At 44.3% G+C, this 22,624-nt stretch overlaps 1 protein-coding gene across 7 annotated transcripts in view; it reads right to left on the bottom strand.

Moving 5' to 3' along the window:
• Positions 1–22,624, bottom strand: part of atp11c (ATPase phospholipid transporting 11C) — a 273,394-nt gene that overhangs the window by 166,258 nt on the left and 84,512 nt on the right. For all 7 annotated transcript variants that reach the window (XM_060927777.1, XM_060927778.1, XM_060927772.1 and 4 more), the window contains exon 2: positions 1,166–1,285. In XM_060927777.1, the coding sequence (XP_060783760.1) occupies positions 1,166–1,285 (120 nt within the window). The remainder of the gene's footprint in view (positions 1–1,165; positions 1,286–22,624) is intronic.

Raw genomic sequence — 22,624 nt, 5'->3', positions numbered from 1 at the left:
GACTCTAGAAATCAGACGGCCATTTCTGCAGGTGTTTCGCTCATTTGCATAATCGACTCGTCTCTCTTCCTCTTTCTCCGACTGTCGGAGAGGAAAAGCTAAGCTGAGCTGTGACCTAAATGGGCAAACAATGACTTGTTCGCATGGCGCATGACGCACAGAACTAATACCGAGTCTGGAACATGATGAAAGAAATGTTTGGAATACTCAAGGCCTATGTACAGGAGACAGCTACTGCAGGCAGAGGGGGAAAGAAAAGTGATAGAGGTCAGAGAGCAGCTGCCAAGTCCATGACAGCACAGGAAAGAGACAAGAAGGGCCTTGCCTCGAAAGCTCAAGCACGGGCAGAACATTAAAAACGAGGACTGAGAATTAAGGGGAAAAAAAAAAAAAGCCATAGAAGGCAGGCAGGCCTCGAGTGAGGATGAAAGCGGTGAGGTACAGTGCAGAGGGATGATGAATGCCAGACACGGCGCAGGGGTAGCGCAAGCGTGTTTACACCCGTCTCACCAGAACAGGCTTGATCACGCGATTCCACAGCAGGATTGTCGTGAACTCTATAAATCCCCATTTCTCATCTCTCTCTGGCCGAGCGCACGCAACGCCACGGTCAGCTGAGCGAGATTTCGCAAGTCCCATCAGATTCAGGTAGGAGACTGAGAAATCACTCGCTCCATTCACTCATTACTTGCGAGTACGCCCGACGCGCAAATAACTGGCAGAAAGGTGGGGTGGAAAACACGTTTATTCGCACCACGGCATTTCATGGCGAGTGAGCGCGAGGCAGGACAGATGATTTGAGAGGATGTGAAAGAGGGTGGGTGCATTTGTGGAGCGTACTTCTGGGGCCGCCTCTTCACCTAAAAGAAACAGGTGGTCAAACAGTGGGGAGGCGAGGAAGTGTGCGTGTGTGTCTCTCTCCCTCTCTCTCTGCGTTGCCATGGCAGTAAACAACACTTGATCATTACAAACAGACAGAGCTTGCAAGGAACTCAAGTCTGTCATTATTTTAAAGCCTATAAATTAAAATCTAAACTGATTACACCACACAATACCACAGCGTCCACAGTCATTGAAATACACCTGCACTATTAGGGACAAAAATAAAATAAAATAATTTCATATTATATATATGAAAAATAACCTCCCACTGGAACTCACATACCTTGGAAGACACTATCCTGTTGTCACAGAATTTAGGAGGGATGAAGGCCTCAGTAGCCGGACATGTGCGATGTCCGATGTAAATGGTCCTGCTGTCCACTCTTTTCTCATCGCCACCACACTACATAGAGAGAGAGAGAGAGAGAGAGAAAGAAAAGAAAGAAAGAGAGAGAGAAAAGAAAGAAAGAAAGGAGAGAGAGAAAAGAAAGAAAGAAAGGAGAAAGAGAAGAGAAAGAAAGGAGAAAGAGAAGAGAAAGAAAGGAGAAAGAGAAGAGAAAGAAAGGAGAAAGAGAAAAGAAAGGAGAAAGAAGAGAAAGGAGAGAAGAAAGAGAAAGAGAAGAGAGAAAAGAAAGAGAAAGGAGAAAAGAAAGAAAGGAGAAAGAGAAAGAAAGGAGAAAGAGAAAAGAAAGGAGAGAAGAAAGAGAAAGAGAAGAGAGAAAAGAAAGAGAAAGGAGAAAGAGAAAGAAAGGAGAGAAGAGAAAGAAAGAGGAGAGAAGAAAGAAAAAGAAAGAAAGAAAGACAGCAATCAGAATGCACTCAATTGAAGAAGGCGATGAAAGCTGCGGGGAGATGGGCCTGCTGAGGGTGAGCGTTTACAGTTGTCAGGTCTGCTCCGGATCAAGCTCAGGCGCTCGACCAAAGGCAGGACCGATTTAGAAACGCTGCTCGTTAAACACCATGTAAGGGCCGATGGTGGAGCCCCAAAACCAGCTCTCCGAGTCCAGCATCGTCAGAACGTACCTAAAAGCACTTGGACAGCAGAGCACTGCGAGAGACTTGGCTTACTGAATCACACCAGATAACTCAGCTCGTCTTATCTACATATACAGATGTGCTGCTGGGTAAAGACCACTGTAAAGGAGTTCAAGTGAGCTGCACAAAACACATGAAGGGACGGCGTGTGGAACGTGCTCGCTCAGAAAGGAGGATTAACATATGAAGAGAAGTATAGTCAAATACACAGTATTGGGCAAAAAAAAAAACCCCGCAGATTCAAAGATGTACTGTAGAACATTTTTTTTTTTTTAAGATACCATCAAAAAGAATTCAATTAAATGTTTCGATATAAAACCTATTAAAAGCAGTAAGCCATGATAAACTAAGCAAAACCAAGATTTGGTGTAGGAACCCTTTGCTTCCAAAAAAATAAAATAAATAAATAAAACACACACAGGGTGGCACGGTGGTGTAGTGGGTAGCGCTGTCGCCTCACAGCAAGAAGGTCCGGGTTCGAGCCCCGTGGCCGGCGAGGGCCTTTCTGTGCAGAGTTTGCATGTTCTCCCCGTGTCCGCGTGGGTTTCCTCCGGGTGCTCCGGTTTCCCCCACAGTCCAAAGACATGCAGGTTAGGTTAACTGGTGACTCTAAATTGACCGTAGGTGTGAATGTGAGTGTGAATGGTTGTCTGTGTCTATGTGTCAGCCCTGTGATGACCTGGCGACTTGTCCAGGGTGTACCCCGCCTTTCGCCCGTAGTCAGCTGGGATAGGCTCCAGCTTGCCTGCGACCCTGTAGAACAGGATAAAGCAGCTAGAGATGATGAGATGAGATGAAAAAAAACACACGTATTAGCTGGTTAGTTTTACTCAGCATCCAGGGGTCGAAATTAACTTTTGAATGTACTTGCCCTCAGGGCAACCAACCCCAAAAATTTACTTCCCGCATGCATGTATCAGTTACCCTACTTTTCTGCAGGTTGACTGGGTAAGTAATTTGCATAAAAAGCAATCTGGATGTATATTATAGAGTATGCAATAAAATATTTCAACTTGTTTTGCCATTGTTTGATTACTGATTGATAGAAAGAAAGTTATAACACTCATGTGTGTTTGGTGTTTATTTCATCATGATGAACAGTAAAACAACTACATATAACTACTAGTATCTTCAATTAAACACGTTAAACAGTCAGAAAACATCATGGTCAAGTGTAACTGATCAAATCAGAATGAAAAATCAGTCCAAAAAGACGCTTCGTTCGTTCTAGCCTACGTGACCGTGGCGCCTCGTGTGAATAATCATATCATGTAGCGCCATCTCGCGAATGGAAGCGTCAACTACCGCAACGAACCAAAGTCAAGGACGAACGAAAGAGAAGATGGGAAAAATACAAGTTTTCGTTCTGTTAGGAATCACAACTTAATTTTTCTTGGTAAAACAGACATTCAAACACAGTTGTCCGACGGACAACTAGTGATAATTTTATTGTCGCCCGAGTATGAGAATGACTTGCCCATGTCCGTCGGTACATGCCTAATTTCAACCCCCGTCATCTTGGAGAATGAATCTAACACAGGTCTGCTGGAGACTTGCACTTTCATGCAAAACCCAGCAACCTTCATTATGGACAGGCAGCAGGCCGTCAAGACCATACGAATCAGAAAGGACTTCCTGCGCTTCTTGGACGTACGAGTTAAGGCCAATTTATGCTGACAACGCAGTCCTCGCAGACGGTGTCGCAGATAGCGTCTGCATAGCCCCCCCACCTTCGCAGACGCTCTGCGCGCACCTCCCAAAAATTGTGACCACCGCAGAAGCCTCGCAGACAAGAGGGCTCTGATTGGTCCACTCTACATCCGCTGTACACGCACTTCCGCTTCCCTACTTTCCCGGTTTGGTTTGTTTTCACGACCGCCATTTTTAAAAACACGAGCGAAGATGGAGCAGCACGAAGAGCGGTTGATCGAGGAAGTGAGGAAGTACGTACATCTATACGACTCCAGTTCTAGTCATTAAAAGTAACCAGAGGATAAACACTCCACTAACCACACCCACCAACTACTCCTAGCCATTTCGCGACTTCGCGCCCCCTTGCGTTGTAGCGGTGAATAACATCGCGCACGCCTATTACTCCCCGCTCAACGATAAATTACAACTGTCTGCGAAAAGCTGTCTGCGAAAGCCTTGTCGCAAGAGCATGCAGAGGCCTTTAGTGTTGTAATCGAGTCACTAAACCTCGAGTCAGAGTCCAGTCTCGAGTCCCCAGTGTTCAAGTCCAAGTCATTTAAAAAAAAAAAAAAAATTGAGTCGAGTCAAGTCAGAGAACAAGACTCGGCCCGCACCATTTGACGGTGGCTGTTTCAGCACCATTAACATTAGTTTGTTCCTGAACATGACGTATGAACAGGAGAATGTGCGTTCTCTTTGTCAGGGAGTGCGAAGTATTCCGTCAGAGATGGTTGGGAGACGGATGCAAGTACAGAAGGTGTTTATTAAGACAGGTGAACAATCCAGAACGGCAGGCAAAATTGTAAAATGCTGAAACAGGCAATAGGTTGAGCAAGGCACAAACAGACTATCGTAGACTGGACAGAATCAAAGACGAGAAACAGGAAACCAGGGATCAGGAAACCAAACAAGGCTTGGTAATGTGTCAGCAATGCAACTCAATACTTTGCAAAGTAAGTGCGTTTTCACAGTTATTATTTCGGCGTGCTGATTGCGCCTTAATCCTGTGCAGGTGCGAGTTGTTTACGGCGTGTGCGCTGTCCGGATGGCGCCCAAGAGTCTAGCTGATGCACGTGCCAAGGCATGCAGGTGTGACACTCTTGCACGAAATAAGTACAAAAATTTATGTAGATACAAATATCATGGCAAATTATTATAGGATGTTACAAAACATAAAAAAAAAAAAAAAAGTCCTTGTCTCCAATTTACGAGTCCGAACGCGGTTAATGCAAGAGTCCGAGTCATCAGTGCTGAAGTCCAAGTCGAGTCACAAGTCGGACTCGAGTACTACAAGCCTGGTACGAGTTCCATCAGCTGAGCAAGCGCACCCCAAGGCTGACCGTGTGTCACGTGGGGAAATTCCATGATTAGCTATGTAGCAAGTCATCCTCTATTTCTTTCCAGGTCGCATCCCTTTTTGTCCTGCCACGATGGAACTGATTAGACGTTCTGCCTGCTGCGGCAATTCAACCAACTGCTCTTCTTCAAATCTCCACATTATACACGCCGCCATTGCCACTGCAGTGCTGTCCTGCGACTTGTGCGTCATCGCGTGATGTCCTTCTATTGGTAGAGGAGTTCCATGGCAGAGTTCGCGCTCTGATCTTCAGTAAAATTTTGATATTGCCAGAACTCTGCCGTCGACTGTCAGCTCAACAAGTCACGGTTTGCGTTCTGAGATCGTATGTAAATCCGGTTGTAATGAAGCTCACACTCCCTCCTCTGCAAAAGCAATTTCCTCTCGAGTTTGAAACAAAAGCGGTTTTAAAACACACCTTTAAAGGTCCCATGGCATGGTGGTTTGTTGATGCTTTAAACAGGCTCGTGGAGGCTTCCGGATGTTATATCCGCAGCCTTTCTCGAAATGAACCCTCGGCACGTAAATATAGCCTCCTGGGAGAAAACCCCATTTCAGCACTTTTCCCAGTGCGTCGTTTTGCTAATGAGAAGCAGGAGGCGGGGAAGGGTAGAGGGTGGGGGCTGGCCATGGGGGAGAGGGAGGGGCTTGACCAAGCTGTGCGCACACACTCACTGCTATCAGCGCCTAGACACTGCTAAGACAAAACCCCGTTCTCCCTCGGACTCCTTTCATAAACTCAACGTGACACAGAGAACAGAGAGTGTGTTCGGAGTGGTAGTTTACAAACGTATAATACCCTAGGCTTGAAAACACACTCCATAACCAAAGAGGATACAAGCAGCAGCTACAGCAACATATCGCTTATCCAACAGAAGACATGCATTGCGGAGCAATAGTCAAACATAAGCTCATAAGTTACAGTCAATTTCCAGACTAAACTCAGTTTAACAGAGCATGCTGCATGCTCTTTGGTTTTGTAGCGCAGAGTACCTGGCTAACTGCAAGAAGCGGTTAGCTGCACAGCTAATGTAGCCATTGCTAGGCTAACGCACCGATTCTAAAACACGGCAAAACGACTTAACAGTTATACACTTACTTGTTCGGTGTTTGTGGCTGATGCGGCAGGGACGCTTGGTACGGACCCAGGCTTCAGTGACCGTTGATGTGCAAAACCTGCCCTGTACTGTCCCAAGTTGTGGAAACATTCCTCAGGAAAATGCTTCCGACAAACATACACCGTCTTAGGTAGACTCGACGGCGTATTATTGAAGTAAATAAAATTAAGCCACTGCGTCTTCAGGGGCTCTCCCGTCGGCAGTAAATACAGACTCTTTTCTGTGTTGTCACATCCATGTACAGCGCAACTTCCATGTTTTGCTCTCTTAGGTGATGCCATGTTGTTGTGTCCTCTATGGTCTCCTCACTACAACTGGGCGGGCAATCCATACAGTGGGTGGGAATCCAGAGGGGGGGGGGCGTGGGGATCATCTCCCTTGCTGACGTAGTAAAGGGAAGAGCTTATCAACGCGCCGTTTTGACGCACCATTCTCAAATGTTGGGCATAGTTTGGTTTACACATTATGAAATTTCTAGCCACTGGGGTGACTTAAGAAGGTCAGAGGAACTCATTTTAACGTTAAAAAACCTCAGAAAGTGAAAATTTCATGCCATGGGACCTTTAAGCTTGTGGTTTTCACAAGTGCTAATAAAAAGGTACTCTCACTCTCTTCCCCCCCCACAACTATTGATCAGAGAGAGCTAATGTTTAATTAGCCCTGTTTCAGTTCATTACATTTTAAAGGGCATTAGCTTCAACTCGTGCTCATTTCTGCAGCATTGTAAACGCAGCGTCTTGAGAAACCACCATGTCATACTGCACCGAATTCAAATTTTGTATAAACGTCTTTTAAAAAAAAAAAAAGTACGACTTGAGGAAACTCATGTTGGCTGCAACTTTTTCTCCCTTTTCAGAAATCCTCCGTCATTCGTTCGGGTTTCCAGCCCTTACGGTAATGCAACATTCACAGCTTGCAAGCTGTCACTTCCTGTACAAAGTCTTGTTTGTTTGTTTTTAACTCAAGCAGGACTACACCACGCATCACTACACACCAAGCACAACTGGCACCTGCAGCAGCGCAAGCGGGAACATCTGGAACTGAACCAAAACGTTGCGAAATCCTTTTGTTGGGAGCCGTAACGTGAAATCAGTACACAACCGATTCTGGATTGTTTTTTTTTTTTAACTCCTGTCCATCTACCACGATTTTTTTCCTCTCTTTTGTCCGAGTTCTTGTGCATTATGAACAATCCGCTTGCTCTCAATCCCACTGGACAGACGGTCATTTTAAACTCAGTGCGGATAATTTCACGATTTCATTATCAAACTAATAAAACATCGTATCAGTGTTGTGCTTGATTCAAAGGTTTCTGCCATCAGGCCATTATTAAAAAATGTTCTGTTTCCGGTCCACCGGCCGGGTGAGTGCCGTTTGTGCGGTTGAAATTTTTTTTTTAACACCGTTTTTTTGACATTTTTTTCGGGTTTGTAAATCTAAAATCGAACTTGACATTTCCGCATTCCCAGCCATGATAAATAAGTAGCCAGCCGGGGGAGTAAACAAAAAATAAACTCCTGTGCACGCAGTTCCCAGGATTAAATGTATTTTCCACAGACCATTTATTTATTCACTTTACTCAAATACAAAGTAAAATGGCAGTAAATCATCTTTCTTTTCTTGCGTATTGCATCATGAGGCGTTCCTGGCTTGTAAATCTCTTATTTTCGGTGCATGACACATTCACGCAGCTGAGCATGCTATGAATTAACAACGACGATGGTCTGCAGTGGTGGCTACACAATTACACACTCAGCGAACATTTCTCCATTTGTGTATGAAAATACACTCCAACCACTCAGTTTGGGTTCATTTACAACCAACGGTGTCTTTTGCTGCCAGCACGTAATTGAACGAGAGAAGACTGGTTTACCGGAGACAAAATGAGCGTCATCTCTGCTTCTGTCCCCTCCGACGGCCCCGACACACTACTGCCTCCGCCGAGTGCGTGCGCACACACCGCATGTCGGGGCCGCGGATGAGTTACTCCCCCCCAATCAGCGAAGTCGTCGGGGAATTTGTGCTTATTATCGGTACAAACAGCGCAAATCACAACTTAAATGAGTGCGGTTCAGTTTGACATTAATGTCAGTCCGTTAGATAAACATTTAATTTTATTAAAATCAAAAATTAATATTTAGAGCCTGTGGGATACAAAAATAATAGTCATTAAAGTAGCCGGCTGGACTTAATTGTGTAGTCGGCTGTATGGCCGGCAGCCGGCGCTTGTGGAAAGCCCTGCATTCCGCGCAGAATATAGAACTGAATCAGCTCTGCGCATGCGCCGTGCGGCACAAAAAAATGTCAGCCACCATGAAGGAAGGAGATCCGGAGTTTTCAAACATTTGCTTAAGTGTGAAATCGCAAAATGGTATTCTAGCGAACAACAAAATAGTAAAGATTCAGAAAAACAAATCATTCAGTGATCATTTTAATAGTGTAATTTCATCCGAACTAGGCCTAACGCTCGATTTAGAACTACAAAAAGTCCGTGTGTCGGACATTTTAAGTACCTTTGTAAAAGTTTTGCAAATGTTGCAGTCAGCATTTAAAATGCTAACTTAAAGATTTTGTACAAGTTTCAGTTGATTTAACTGTCATATTTTATTAAGTGTGTCTGCTTTTGTAATAAAGTACTGAAAGAAAAAGCAAACACAGCATTGCGATTTCTTATCCATCCATATTTAAAAAAAAAAAAAATCCCTCCCTCCCGACTGAAATGTTTTTGCTCACCCGATGGACAGGAAACGGATATTTTTTTTAAGGATGGCCTCAGTGTTTTCATAATGGCTACCGTTAAATCAACAACGAGAAAATCACTCCTGTTAACAACTTAAAATCTGTCGTAAAGAGTCGATGCTGAACACATGGACGTGATCGTGAAGTGGTTGAAATGTCGGACTGTAGCGCACAAGCACGGTGTTATTCAATCACAAGATCACAGAAAGCAGCTTGGATTGTCCGTAGTTTTGGAACTTGGATCATACTGTTCTACTGCTGCAGTGCGAGTGGTGTTTTCAACCCGCAAGTTCTTTGTCGTGTTACAACATGATTAGTTCCATCACTGTGCTACCACATCACTGTACATACAGTACTAGTCAAAAGTTTGGACACCTCCAAATTCAATGGGGTTTTTTTCTCTTTATTTTTAATAATTAAAAGTCACTTCATGTCTTAATGGATGTCGCGTGTCTACTTACTTGAGCAGTTCTTGACATAATATAGATTACTACAGTTGTGGAATAGGGCTATTTACTGTATTATTATTTACTATTTAATATCAAACACATTAAAGCTCATAGGCAACGGTTTTCATTTTATGCACATTTGAAACTTTATATGTTAAAAAAACCCAGTGTAATTTTCTTCTGGTCCCAAGAAGTCTTGTTAATAAGTAATAATTAAAATAAGTTAGCGCAGATCGCGGCGAATTTCTGTTTGGCGATTTTCGTGACCACTCGGCGCGTGACTTCATTTAAGCCAAACAAACCGCATGAGTCGAGTCCACTTCCATTTACTTGCATTGCCGTTCGGCTTGAGTGCAGACGTGCGTTCGGGAATTTCCAAAGAAAAACCGCAGGCCTTATTGTTGTGCAGTGAACTGTAACAACGGGACCGGTTCAGGAAGAAGTTTTTACCTTTTTCCGAGAAAGGAGAAGAGGCGGAGAGAGTGGATTGTGCGCATGAAGCCAGAGGGTTGTTTTTTTCCGGAAGAGGAGACGAGGCGGAGACAGTGGATTGTGCGCGTGAAACAAAGTCAAGCAGTCAAAGAAGAAACGGAGCAGTAACGCTCAAGCTAAAAGGAGAAGATTGGAGGTAAACACTTACTTTTGCTTGCAATTGACAAGTTAAGAATCCTGAGGGATCCTGTACAATCATTGTGGAAATGAGACAAAGGGATATTTCCTCGCTTAGAGTCGGCTATAAATAGTATAATACTTGTATTACTATTAACAATATATTATATTAGCAATATAAATGAATCCACGTTATATTATAGGGATTGCGTGCGCACCCATGTGTGGTTTAATTATTCTTCAAAAGGGCTCTTATTTAGTATTACGACGAAAGTAGGAATTTATCATAACTATCAGGATAAATCGTTTGGGCACGAGTCTTGTCGAAGTCCGGGGTCACCGCGATCAGAGTCGGCCGAGTCGCTGTCCGATTCCGAGGCCGCACGGTCAAACCAGTGAGCCACATTCACCGATTGCTTCGCAATGGCCAAAGGTTCATACATACATGGTTTCACCTCTCGATATTCAATTTGGAGAGTTCCGACTTCAAAATCGCTATCAGACTTTTTACACAACCTCTCACGACCAAAGTCCGTACACGTGTGCTCGGTTCGCAAGTAAACACAGAGCTGCTTCCGGTCTGTTTGGCTTAAATGACGTCACGACGACGGTACCCTGGCGGTGAAAGTGCGTGCAAGTGAGATGTAAACAAACCTTCGGAACTTGCGCAAACCAGTATATTTTAACGGTTTTATTCAATTTTAGGGTGCAAATTAGACACCAGGAAGATTGAATTCACTTTTTGGGTCGTTCTTCTAGACAATAAAGTTGATATTCTACGTTCCGCCTCCGACCCTTGCCTATGACCTTTAAGGCGGCAAGAAATTGCTGTAATTAACTTTTGACAAGGCACGTGTTCACATATCAGCATTCCAGGTGATTACCTCATGAAGCTGGTGAATATAATCTCAAGTGTGTGCAAAGGTAAACGCTGGCTACTCTGAAGAATCTAAAACATTTTTTTTTTTTAACTACATAATTCCATACATGTTCCTTCCTGGGACGGACACTGCCACGACATAATCCCCCTTCGGGCCTTTCGGCCAGCGGGGGAGAATAATTGTGAAGGAAGTTGATTTCAGAAAGCAAGCACACCTTGATGAAATTGCCAAAGTTTGTTAATAATTAAGGGCATAACTCTGGTAAAATTTGCCCAAATTAAATGAAACTTCAATCTGCATATAACGGTCCTATAACGAAGCCTTCTGCCAAGTTTGGTGAAATTCCTCCACAAATTGTGAAAGGAGTTGATTTCAGAAGAACATACACCCTCATGAAATTGTCAAAGTTATTTAATCAAGGGTCAAAACTCTGGGAAAATTTTCACAAACGAAATTAAATCGCAATCTGCGCATTACCATCATATAACAAGGCTTGTTGCCAAGCTTCGAGAAATTCATCCAAAAATTCTGAGAGGAGTCGATGTCTTCATGAAATTGCCAAAATACAAGGCTGTGAATCAAAGGCCACAACTCTGGTAAAATGCAACCAAACTGAACAAAATAAGACCGTCATCTATATCCCCCGCCCTATATACCAAGTTTCAAGATATTGTGTCACATTTTTTCAAGTTCTGCTGCAGGAAACCAACCCTACCTCTTCACACTGACCTCAGCAGCCCATGGCATAAACCCACCAGACCTTTGGCCCAGTTGAGCTAAAAATTAAAATCTCACATTTCTTAGTATCAAAAGGCACATGTACATTACTTAATCAACACACATACCAACTTTCAAGACCATACCACTCCTAGGTTTCAAATTCTGCTCCGGAAACAAAACCTACCCCTAAGACTAACCTGAGAGACCAAGTCTGAAATTGTTTCCATGGAAACATCTAATCTCATCTCGTTCTCTCTAGCCGCTTTATCCTGTTCTACAGGGTCGCAGGCAAGCTGGAGCCTATCCCAGCTGACTACGGGCGAAAGGCGGGGTACACCCTGGACAAGTCGCCAGGTCATCACAGGGCTGACACATAGACACAGACAACCATTCACACTCACATTCACACCTACGGTCAACTTAGAGTCACCAGTTAACCTAACCTGCATGTCTTTGGACTGTGGGGGAAACCGGAGGAAACCCACGCGGACACGGGGAGAACATGCAAACTCCACACAGAAAGGCCCTCGCCGGCCACGAGGCTCGAACCCAGACCTTCTTGCTGTGAGGTGACAGCGCTAACCACTACACCACCGCGCCACCCTCCATGGAAACATGAAAAATTCAAATTCCTCAAATTTCTTAGTATGAAAAGGCACGTCGACATCACCTTGTATACCGAGTTTCAAATCCGTATCATGAAAAGTTTTGGATATATGCCCCGGAAACGAACATTGCTCTTAGAAACTATGTAAAAATTTGAAACACACTTTCCCCCCCACTCAAAAATCCAAAATAGCAAAAAGGCACCAGTTCACATGTTGCCTGATATGTATACAAAGTTTTATGAAGATATCTTCAGTAAATTTAAAAAAAAAAGATATGGCCCGTAAACGAAAACGTGTCCGGATGGACAGACCCCATTTCTATATCCCCCGCCAAACTTTGTTTGGGTGGGGGACAATAATATTTGCAGTACCGACATAATGCCTCTTGCCAAGTTTAGTGAAATTCCTCCAAAAATTGTGAGAGGTGTTGATTTCAGAAGGAAAATACACTCAGGAAATTGTCAAATTATAAAATTTTGTTAATTAAGGGCTGTAACTCTGGTAAAATGCGACCCAACTGAACGAAAGTGCAATATGCCTATTACCAACATATAAAAAAAAAAAAAAAAAGAATCCTGCCAAGGTCTATGAAATTCCTCCAAAAATTGAGAGGGGAGTTGATTCGGAAGGTGAGCACCCTTCCCGGGACAGACGGACATCGCCACGACATAATCCCCCTTTGGGCCTTTTGGCCAGCAGGGGATAAAAAACACAAGTAACGTGGACTACCAACATTCAACCAATCAGAAGAAGCCTTGCATGCTCGATAAAAACATGGCTTTGGAGTGAATACTGACATGAAGGGTGATGTGTTTGGATTTCAAAAAAGAGCTTCAGCGAACTTATCACCAATACCCCATTTTCCACCAACAGAGAACGGGTTCTGTTCTGGTCCGCACGCCAAATTTTGAACTGTTCAAAGCACTTCGACCAAAAATTAACTGGTTCGGAACCTGAAAAGCTGCTTTCCAGCTGGAACCGAAATATAGCCGTTTTTTCCAGTGTGAACCATGAGGTCATCAGTTCAGAGAAGAAGCAGCACGCAACAGAAGAAGGAAAACTCAACAGAAAAGGATACATCTTCAGAGGGAAAAAAAAAAAGAGGGAATGAAAACAAATAGCTGCAATAACAGAACAAAAGCTCGCAGGTAATCACTGCGCTCCGTTATCCTGCTGCTAATGTTTACTTCCATTGTGCAACGCCTTCCATTCAGAACATCCTGATTACAAAGGTTCTGCTCAAAACTGGTGGCTGCTTCACTAACGGACACCAAGGATCAAAGAATCCTGAACAGAACCTGTTCAAGAACCATTTCCTGTTGGACAAAAAGGGATATCCGTGTACGTTCACGGTCAGCGTAACTCCAGAGAGCGTTGAATGAGTGCGAGTCAGGTCAGTGAGTGCGTGCGTGTAGGTGTCACACACAACAGATAAAGGGGAAGCCAGATCTTCGGAAAACTTCCTAAAATCCAGCAGTTGGCTGGACTGTGGCTTGGCACTAATGTGTGAAAACAATACAGAAACACTTTTATGATACACGGCATGTGTGTGTCTCCAAGTTTGCCAACAGTGCCGGCTGAGTAACTGTAGCGCAGGCTTGTTGTACTCTAGTCCGACTCGGACTCGTAAATTGGAGACGAGGACTCTTTTTTTTTTTTATTCATTATTTTTGTAACATGCCATAATAATTTGGCATACAATATTTATATCTACATTGTACTAATTTCGTGCAAGAGACAGAATGCACGTTCACCTGTTCATACATCATGTTCAGGAACAAACTAATGTTAATGGCGCTTAAAGGTCATCGGCAAGGGTCAGAGGCGGAACGTAGAATATCAACTTTATTGTCTAGAAGAACGACCCAAAAAGTGAATTCAATCTTCCTGGTGTCTAATTTGCACCCTAAAATTGAATAAAACGATTAAAATATACTGGTTTGCCCAATTTCCGAAGGTTTGTTTACATCTCACTTACGCGCACTTTCACCGCCAGGGGACCGTCGTCGTGACGTCATTTAAGCCAAACAGACCAGGAGCAGCTCTGTTTACACTTGCGAACCGAGCACGCGTGTACAGACTGGTCGTGAGAGGTTGTGTAAAATGTCTGATAGCAATTTTGAAGTAGGAACTCTCCACACTGAATATCGAGAGGTGAAACCATATATGTATGAACCTCTGGCCGTTGCGAAGCAATCTGTGAATGTGGCTCACTGGTTTGACCGCGCGGCCTCGGAATCGGACAGCGACTCGGCCGACTCTGATCGCGGTGACCCCGGACCTCGACAAGACTCGCGCCCAAACGATTTATCCTGGTAGTTATGATAAATTCCTACTTTCATCGTAATACTAAATAAGAGCCCTTTTGAAGAATAATTAAACCACACAGGCGGGCGCGCACGCAATCCCTATAATATAACGTGGATTCATTTACATTGCTAATATATCACTAATAGTAATACAAGTATTATACTATTTATAGCCGACTCTAAGTGAGGAACTATCCCTTTGTCTCATTTCCACAGTGATTGTACAGGATCCCTCAGGATTCTTGACTTGTCAATTGCAAGCAAAGGTTAAAATGTTCACCTCCAATCTTCTCCTTTTAGCTTGAGCGTTGCTGCTCCGTTTCTTCTTTGACTGCTTGACTTTGTGTTCGAATTTTGTCAGAACAGCGTCAGGTTTGAGCTTCTCTGTCCGACACTGACACCTAAACTCTCCAACACATGGGGATTCTTCAAAAAGTGATCAGAGCACAGAGTGGCGTATTTACCCGGCTGCCAACCCTGTCGCTTCACACGCACAACCTGCTCTCTCTGCCTCTCTCGGAAAAAGGTAAAAACTTCTTCCTGAACCGGTCCCGCTGTCACAGTTCACTGCACAACAACAAGGCCTGGGGGTTTCTTTGGAAATTCCCGAACGCACGTCTGCACTCAAGCTGAACGGCAATGCAAGTAAACGGAAGTGGACTCAACTCAAGCGGTTTGTTTGCCATGAATGCCATCACGCGCTGAGTGGTCACGAAAATCGCCGAACAGAAATTCACCGCAATCCTCGCCAGCTTATTAGGGCCCGAGCCCTATAGGGCGAAGGCCCTATTGTTCTTGTAAGAGTTCACTATTATTATTCTTCCGTCTTCTTCTTCTTCTTTATTTTTCTCCGCTGTTGGGCCATTTTCGGGGTGCTTGCCATGGGCGAAAACGCACCAAATTTGGCACCAGTTCCGAGAATTGCCACCGCTACTCAGAACCAAAAGCCCAAACTTGGCCGGGGCTCAGGGCCTCTATAGCGCCCCCTAAGTCGTTGTGATTTTGGCCTCCCGCATTAAGGTGCCTGGGTGCCGTGTAGTTTGTAGTAGTGGCATGCCATTTGGTACGCATATGTATCTCACTAAGCCGGACAAAAATGTAATGCCAATGCATTAGCCACGCCCAACAGGAAGTGAGGTAATTTCACTTTTGTGCGAAATGCATGGCCACGAAGACGGCGCAACTCCTCCTAGACCGTTCATAGGAATGTCACCAAAATTGATACACTTCATCTACAGACATGGCTGACAAAAGTTACTAAATACCTTTCACGTAGGATAAACCGTTCAGAAGTTATACGTCAATCAATTTTCGATGCAAAATTTTACATGCTTAAAAATTCATAACAAATCTTCTGATTGCTCAAAACTGCTCATACTTCACACGCAAATCACTCATTGGGCTTCTGACATGTTAGCCAATTTCTGTGATATTTCGCCACTGGGGGCGCTATTTTTGGGCAAAAAATCCAATCTTTCCTCAAATTTGGTCAAACTTCACGGCCGCCCTCTTACTACCTCCCATGTCATGTATACCACATTTTGGGAATTTTCGTCCATGGGGGGCGCTGTTTTTAGCCGACGCAATTGCTCCAAAACGGGTTTTTGGTAAATAATTCCATAATCCTTTCCCTTCACACCACTACCTTGTGATAGTACGTTGCTGTTGTAGACACTTATTTTTCCAACTCATAATCGCTCATGTACAGCATAGCGCCACCTACTGACATGGGAAAAACCAAAAAATTTATTCTTCAAAAATCTATATCTCATCTTCTATTTACTCAATTGTCATCAAACTTCATACCCAAACTCTTCATAGCTCACCTGACATATACGCCAAATTTTGTACAATTTCGCCCCTGGGGGTGCTGGTTATGGCAAAAAAGATATTGCAGCTTCTGATTTGTCAATCTTGGCAAGCAAACTCTTTACAAGACCCTTATTGGGGCGCTTGCCATGGTCGACTACGCACGAGATTTGGCTCCTTTTTCTTAGACTGCCACCGCTACTGAGAACCAGAAGCCCAGATCCAGGCGGGCCTCAAGGCCTCTTTAGCGCCCCCTAAGTCGTTGTGATTTTGGCCTCCCGCATAAAGGTGCCTGGGTGCCATGTAGTTTGTAGTAGTGGCATGCCATTTGGTACGCATATGTATCTCACTAAGCCGGACAAAAATGTAATGCCAATGCATTAGCCACGCCCAACAGGAAGTGAGGTAATTTCACTTTTGTGCGAAATGCATGGCCACGAAGACGGCGCAACTCCTAGGCCGTTCATAGGAATGTCACCAAAATTGATAGACATCATCTAAAGACATGGCTGACAAAAGTTCCTAAATAACTTTCACGTAGGATAAGCCGTTCAGAAGTTATACGTCAATCAATTTTCAATGCAAAATTTTACATGCTTAAAAATTCATAACAAATCTTCTAATTGCTCAAAACTGCTCATACTTCACACGCAAATCACTCATTGGGCTTCTGACATGCTACCCAATTTCTGTGATATTTCGCCACTGGGGGCGCTATTTTTGGGCAAAAAATCCAATCTTTCCTCAAATTTGGTCAAACTTCACGGCCACCCTCTTACTACCTCCCATGTCATGTATACCACATTTTGGGAATTTTCGTCCATGTGGGGCGCTGTTTTTGGCCGACGCATTTGCTCCAAAACGGGTTTTTGGTAAATAATTCCATAATGCTTTTCCTTCACACCACTACCTTGTGCTAGTACGTTGCTGGTGTAGACACTTATTTTTCCAACTCATAATCGCTCATGTACAGCATAGCGCCACCTACTGACATGGGAAAAACCAAAACATTTATTCTTCAAAAATCAATATCTCATCTTCTATTTCCTCAATCTTGATCAAACTTGATACGCACACTCTTAACAGGTCACCTGACATATCTCCCAAATTTTGTGAACTTTTGCCACTGGGGGCGCTGTTTTCAGGCAACAATTTATATCTCGGCTTCTGATTGGTCAAACTTGATCAAACTTGACACAACAACTCTTCATAGGTCCCTTGACATGTAGACCAAATTTGGTGAACTTTCACCACTGGGGGCGCTCATTGCGCTGTAGCAGTTGCAGGCGAGGTGTTTACAATCATGAGGCACCAGGAGTATGTTGTTTTGGTTGCCTTAAACACACATGACTTGTGGGGGATGGGTAGGCAGTCGGGAGCAGGTGTTGTAGCGTTACATACAGACTAATAGATGTCTAACAGAAGACAATCCTATGTAGCTATAGCTTGGTGACTGATGAGGTAAATACATTAATTTGGTTGGGAAGCCATGGCATAAAATGTTCTGTCCATGACAACATCTCAGCGCACCGTGTACTCTGTGTCCAATTCTGTGCTTTTTCGCCATTGTGGGAGTAATGTCTCTTGCCGAAGAAGCTGTGGAAGGTATTTCGCGGGGACGCATGCCCCCGCCCCCCTTGGCCGCTGGCGCGAGGGCCCGTCGAGGCCGCTTGCGGCTTTAATTTTAATTATTACTTATTAACAATACTTCTTGGGACCAGAAGAAAGTTACAGAGGGTTTAACATATAAAAAGTTTCAAATGTGCATAAATTGAAAGCCTTTGCCTATGAGCTTTAAATGCCTGGAGAGAAGCCCCTAGGACTGTCCACTTTGCTTATACAGACTTCTCGTGCAGAGGGAAAAAATAATAATAATAATAATAATGCACTGCTGTGTTCCATATGTAGAAGAACTATCGAGGAGACGACAGGGACGACCTCGACCTTCAATCGTCATTTGGTAAGACTCCACCCAGAGAAGTAAGTGACACTACGTTCTTTGCTCTGTTGATAGCGGGGCTTACTGACCGATGAACTAGCTTGTGTTAACCCTCTCTTGTTATTTGCCCTGTTGATAGTGGGCGGGGCTTGCTGAGTGATGAACAAGCTTTTTATTAACTATTAACTATAACGAGGCAGTCGAGCAGTAATGTTAGTCCAACACAGCAGCAGAGACACTTTCACATAAAGGCAGCAACAGCCAGCGTCAAATGGTGCGGTTGGGGTTTTGTTCTAGGACTCAAAATTTTCTTTAAATGACTTGACTAGCGTCAGTCTGACTTTTTGTATACATTTATCAGGCTTTCGTCTAAACTGGGGAACAGGGGCGCTGCGCCCTCTTACTCTCGGCGTGCACCCCCTTACCGAAATGCCAATTGAACCCCAAGTCACACTTAGGCTAGATCCACATGACAACGGCAACGAGATTTTTATTTTTTTTTTTAAATATCGCGTCCACATGGGCAACGGATCAGTAAAATTTCAGGTTCATGTGGCAACGCAGCGCTTGCTAAAAACGATGTAATACACATGCCACGCCTCTACGTGCGCTGTAAGACGGTCTCATCGGAGACATCAGAACAATAGAAGTAGACGCATGCGCATAAACCCCTTCTTCTGTAGCATCAGCCACAAAGTTTTGATTATTAATCAGTAGCGTAAAACGAAAGACGCGGAAAGAGGAATGAATGGGGGTAGATGGAAGCCGGTACACCAACATTCTGAGATCCTCCAGAATTCTTTAATGGTCCGGAATAAATTGAATGCTACACGTTGATGGATTACTTTGTTCTTCTACGCCCTTTTTGAGGAATGTATTGTCGGACTTAAACCAACATCTGAAGAGGTGAGATCGCTCCTTTTTTTTCCCCCTATTTTTGCTGGCAGGATTGTTTTTGTTTTTGGAAAGCGCACAGGCGGTGCACGGTTTGGTACTGCTTCCGCAGTGTTTGGACTAAAGACTCTGCCCTAAGGGCTATTCTCTCACTCACTCACTCTCTCTCTCACTTTGCACCATTACACAATAAATATTCACAGTGAAAATATTTTGTAAGCACAAAACGAACTCGCATCAAGTTCGTTACACTTCTACCCGGCGTGAAGCACTGACAGTCATGTGGTTGTGACGTCATCGTAAACAAATCCGTTCTACTCATCCAGACGACTTCGCAACGGCGCCGTTGCCAGATTTTTCCACTCTGGAACCCGTTCTCAAAAGATTTCGTTTTGGGGCACCCAAAACGCCGGTGCCGTGTGGACGCCAGGCCTAAACGATAAACAATTTTATCAGATTCACCTGAATCCGTTGCCATGTGGACAGGGCCTTATATGCTACTGCACAACATGCAATCTTTCTCAAAACGATCTTTTCTTCGTGAAAACATCCCAGCAACACCACGTGACAATGTGTCTGATCATCAAATGCGTTATAATTACTCCAAAAATATTCCAATCATAGTAGATACACCACCAGACGGTGCAAAAACGACCCGAATTGGCGTTTTCCAGACTGAGGCGCCATGTTGTTTAGTTGTTGACTTGTCGCGGCTGCTCTCGCGAGATTTGACATGGGTTACATACAAGGTCAGCTGACTTGTAGAGCGAGATTTCTCGAGACTGAATGACCTTTCACCCACCGGCGCGGGAGCTTTTGACAGAAGTAGTTCGCGAGTTGTTTTTGTTGACACTTGGGCATTTAAAGATGTCATCCCGCGGCACGAAACGGAAGAAAGCCGAAGACTGTCCGGGGCAGAAGATGATTACTTCTTTCTTTTTCAATGTTGACAGACAATTTGTTACAATTTCCCTCTCAGATAGCCTCAGAACGTCCCATTGTAGCCTCAATTTTTCAAAGGCTTCGCACGGCGGAGGGGGGGACGGACAACCGGTACCATCCCCCCCCCGCTTCGCTCCCTCGCCATGGTGAGCGCCCTCATACTAAATTTTTCTAGAAAAAACCCTGCATTTATTATTAATTTAAAAAAGTTAAGAAAATTAAATACAAACAATATTTCAGTGAGCAACTCTGACAATAAGCAGTCAGTGCTGGAAAAGTCAACTGAAATTTAGTGAAATAATTCATCAAGAGACACAGTACTTTCACTGTGACACCTCCATACGAACACAAAAGCTGTCAGTGTGTGTTAGCAGGCTTTCAGCGATGCGCTTCCTTTAGCTTGACCTGCTCGGCCCATTTTTCAGCCTGCTTGGGAAAAGTGCAAGTGCTGGTGCTATTACTCGCAGCTTGAATTATTTAGAGATCAGAAGGGATCCGACAGACTAATGCACAGTATTGGCACCTTCGAGTGTGTGCGACCACCAGTAACGCGGTCCCCGTCGTCGTCATCTGTCTGGACGCGTTTAGCTCGATAACGTTATTGACAGAGGTGCCTGAAGAGGCAGGGAATATATATATTTCTTCCTGACTCGCATCGTCACGCAACCTGAAATCTTCCGAGATCTTCAGCACAACACATTAGAATGCATGATGTGATGGAAACAGCTTGCACTCTCGACCATGGAGATATTTGCCTATTCACCCATGTTTATGGAAGCCACGACACGCCTTGTTCCCATCAGCAACACGCACTCGCACGCATCATCTAAAGTGCATCTCTTCTCCTGTCCGGTCCCCCCCACCCACCCCCACCCCGCAAGCTGCTCTGGCTTCAGTCTGTTGGGTGACATTTGCCGTCAGGGTCGTTTGGATGTTCTGGCACTCCTGTCAGGAAGAGCCTGAGATTATGTAAGGCTCGGCAGAGCGTGACCGTCCTTGCGAGTTCTCATCGCACGTTGGGTGTGTTCTCCGACCGGATGGAGCACACCACGCCAAGAAACGAGAGCAGGTGCCAGAGCTTAATGGCAGAGTCCAGCTCCACCAGCATGGAGGACAGCAACATAATCCACCATCCATCAGCATTAAAGGCAATCAGGAGCGCTTGCGAGAAGAGGACAGAATGGGCTTGAAAACAATATTTCAAAAAAAAAACTCACACGGCCATTCCAGGGTACGTCACAGAAATTTTACCAAAGCTCAGATTACTGTCGAATACTTGATACTGATCTGACAAAACATTCTGTGCAAAATGAACAAGTCCATCCTCAATAACCCGAACCCATAACTACGTCATCGCTTGTTTACTGCAATGCATTATGGGTGATACCCGGGGTCAGCGCCGCCGTACTGTTTACTTTCGCCTTTGTTAAACGCCGCATTGTTTTGTCTGACCGCTTTTGACCGTGCCGAAAGTGAATTGCTGTGTGCCTTACTGTCTCTCCACGGCAAAGACAACACCTAATTTCAGCTTTTATCAGCTGCCAGTCGAGAAGAAAGAAATGGATAAGTTTAATCCGCAACGAAAACCTTCGAGCTGAATCGAAATGGACAAGTGATTATAGCTTACGTTTCTCTGGTGGGAAAAAGACGGACAAACTGTGACCCAGCAATATTTCCACGGTCTGGGGGCGTCGTGGCTCGGGTGGATGGGGCGCCATGCCGTGGATCCGGGCGACCCGGGTTCGGTTCCGGCCCGGGGTCATTTCCCGATCCCTCCCCGTCTCTCTCTCCCGCTTGTTTCCTGTCTCTGCACTGTCCTATCCAATAGAGGTGCAAAAAGCCAAAAAAAAATCTTTAAAAAAATATATACATATATTTCCACGGTCTGCGGAACGGCCTTCGGTTATAGAAGATTATAACAATCGACACTGTTCATAGTCTGAAACTCGCGACATTCCAAAGCCTGTAAAACAAAGAAGCGTTCTTCAGCCTTTGTCTCTCGACGTACCGAAGCGCTCGGCAGCCGAACGAGCCTGTCGGATTGATAAAACTCCCAAACCACGAAGGGTTCTCTTTCGGGTGTGTATATAAATGCTCAGTGTATCTCACTAGCGGCATTTATTGAAGAAAATGCATTTATACTGAACGTGAAATGGCAAAATCAGCAGGTTTTCAAAGGTTTTTTATTTTATTTTTTGGTAATGTTTCCTGATATCAAGTTTTATTTAACTAATCACTCATTTATAAAATGTTTTGATGCCGTTCATCTGGGCCCGGGATCACAAAGCAATCTCACCTTGCGTCCGAAATCACTCCCTACTCACTATATAGTGAGAACGCCATTTTGTAGTGCTGTCTGAACATAGTGAGCATTATTACACCCTATATAGTGCACTCAAAGTATCCCACAATGCATCACAAAAAGTAGTGTACAACCGATGGTCACTAACCAAGCAATATATCCCATCATGCATTGTGGTCGCGCTGAAAAATCAAAAGCCTCAAATTTTATTTAATAAAAGGCAGCGGCAAAGAAGGAAGGACTCAGCCTTGATTTAAAAGAACTGAAAGATGCAGCAGATACATACAGAAAGTACTTTGTATTTATTAATGTTGGAAATACGCTCGGTATAAAAAATGT

This window comes from Neoarius graeffei, chromosome 8 (genome assembly GCF_027579695.1).
Source record: "Neoarius graeffei isolate fNeoGra1 chromosome 8, fNeoGra1.pri, whole genome shotgun sequence".
NCBI classification, from domain to species: Eukaryota; Metazoa; Chordata; class Actinopteri; order Siluriformes; family Ariidae; genus Neoarius; species Neoarius graeffei.
This window is presented reverse-complemented; position numbering and strand designations above follow the sequence as displayed.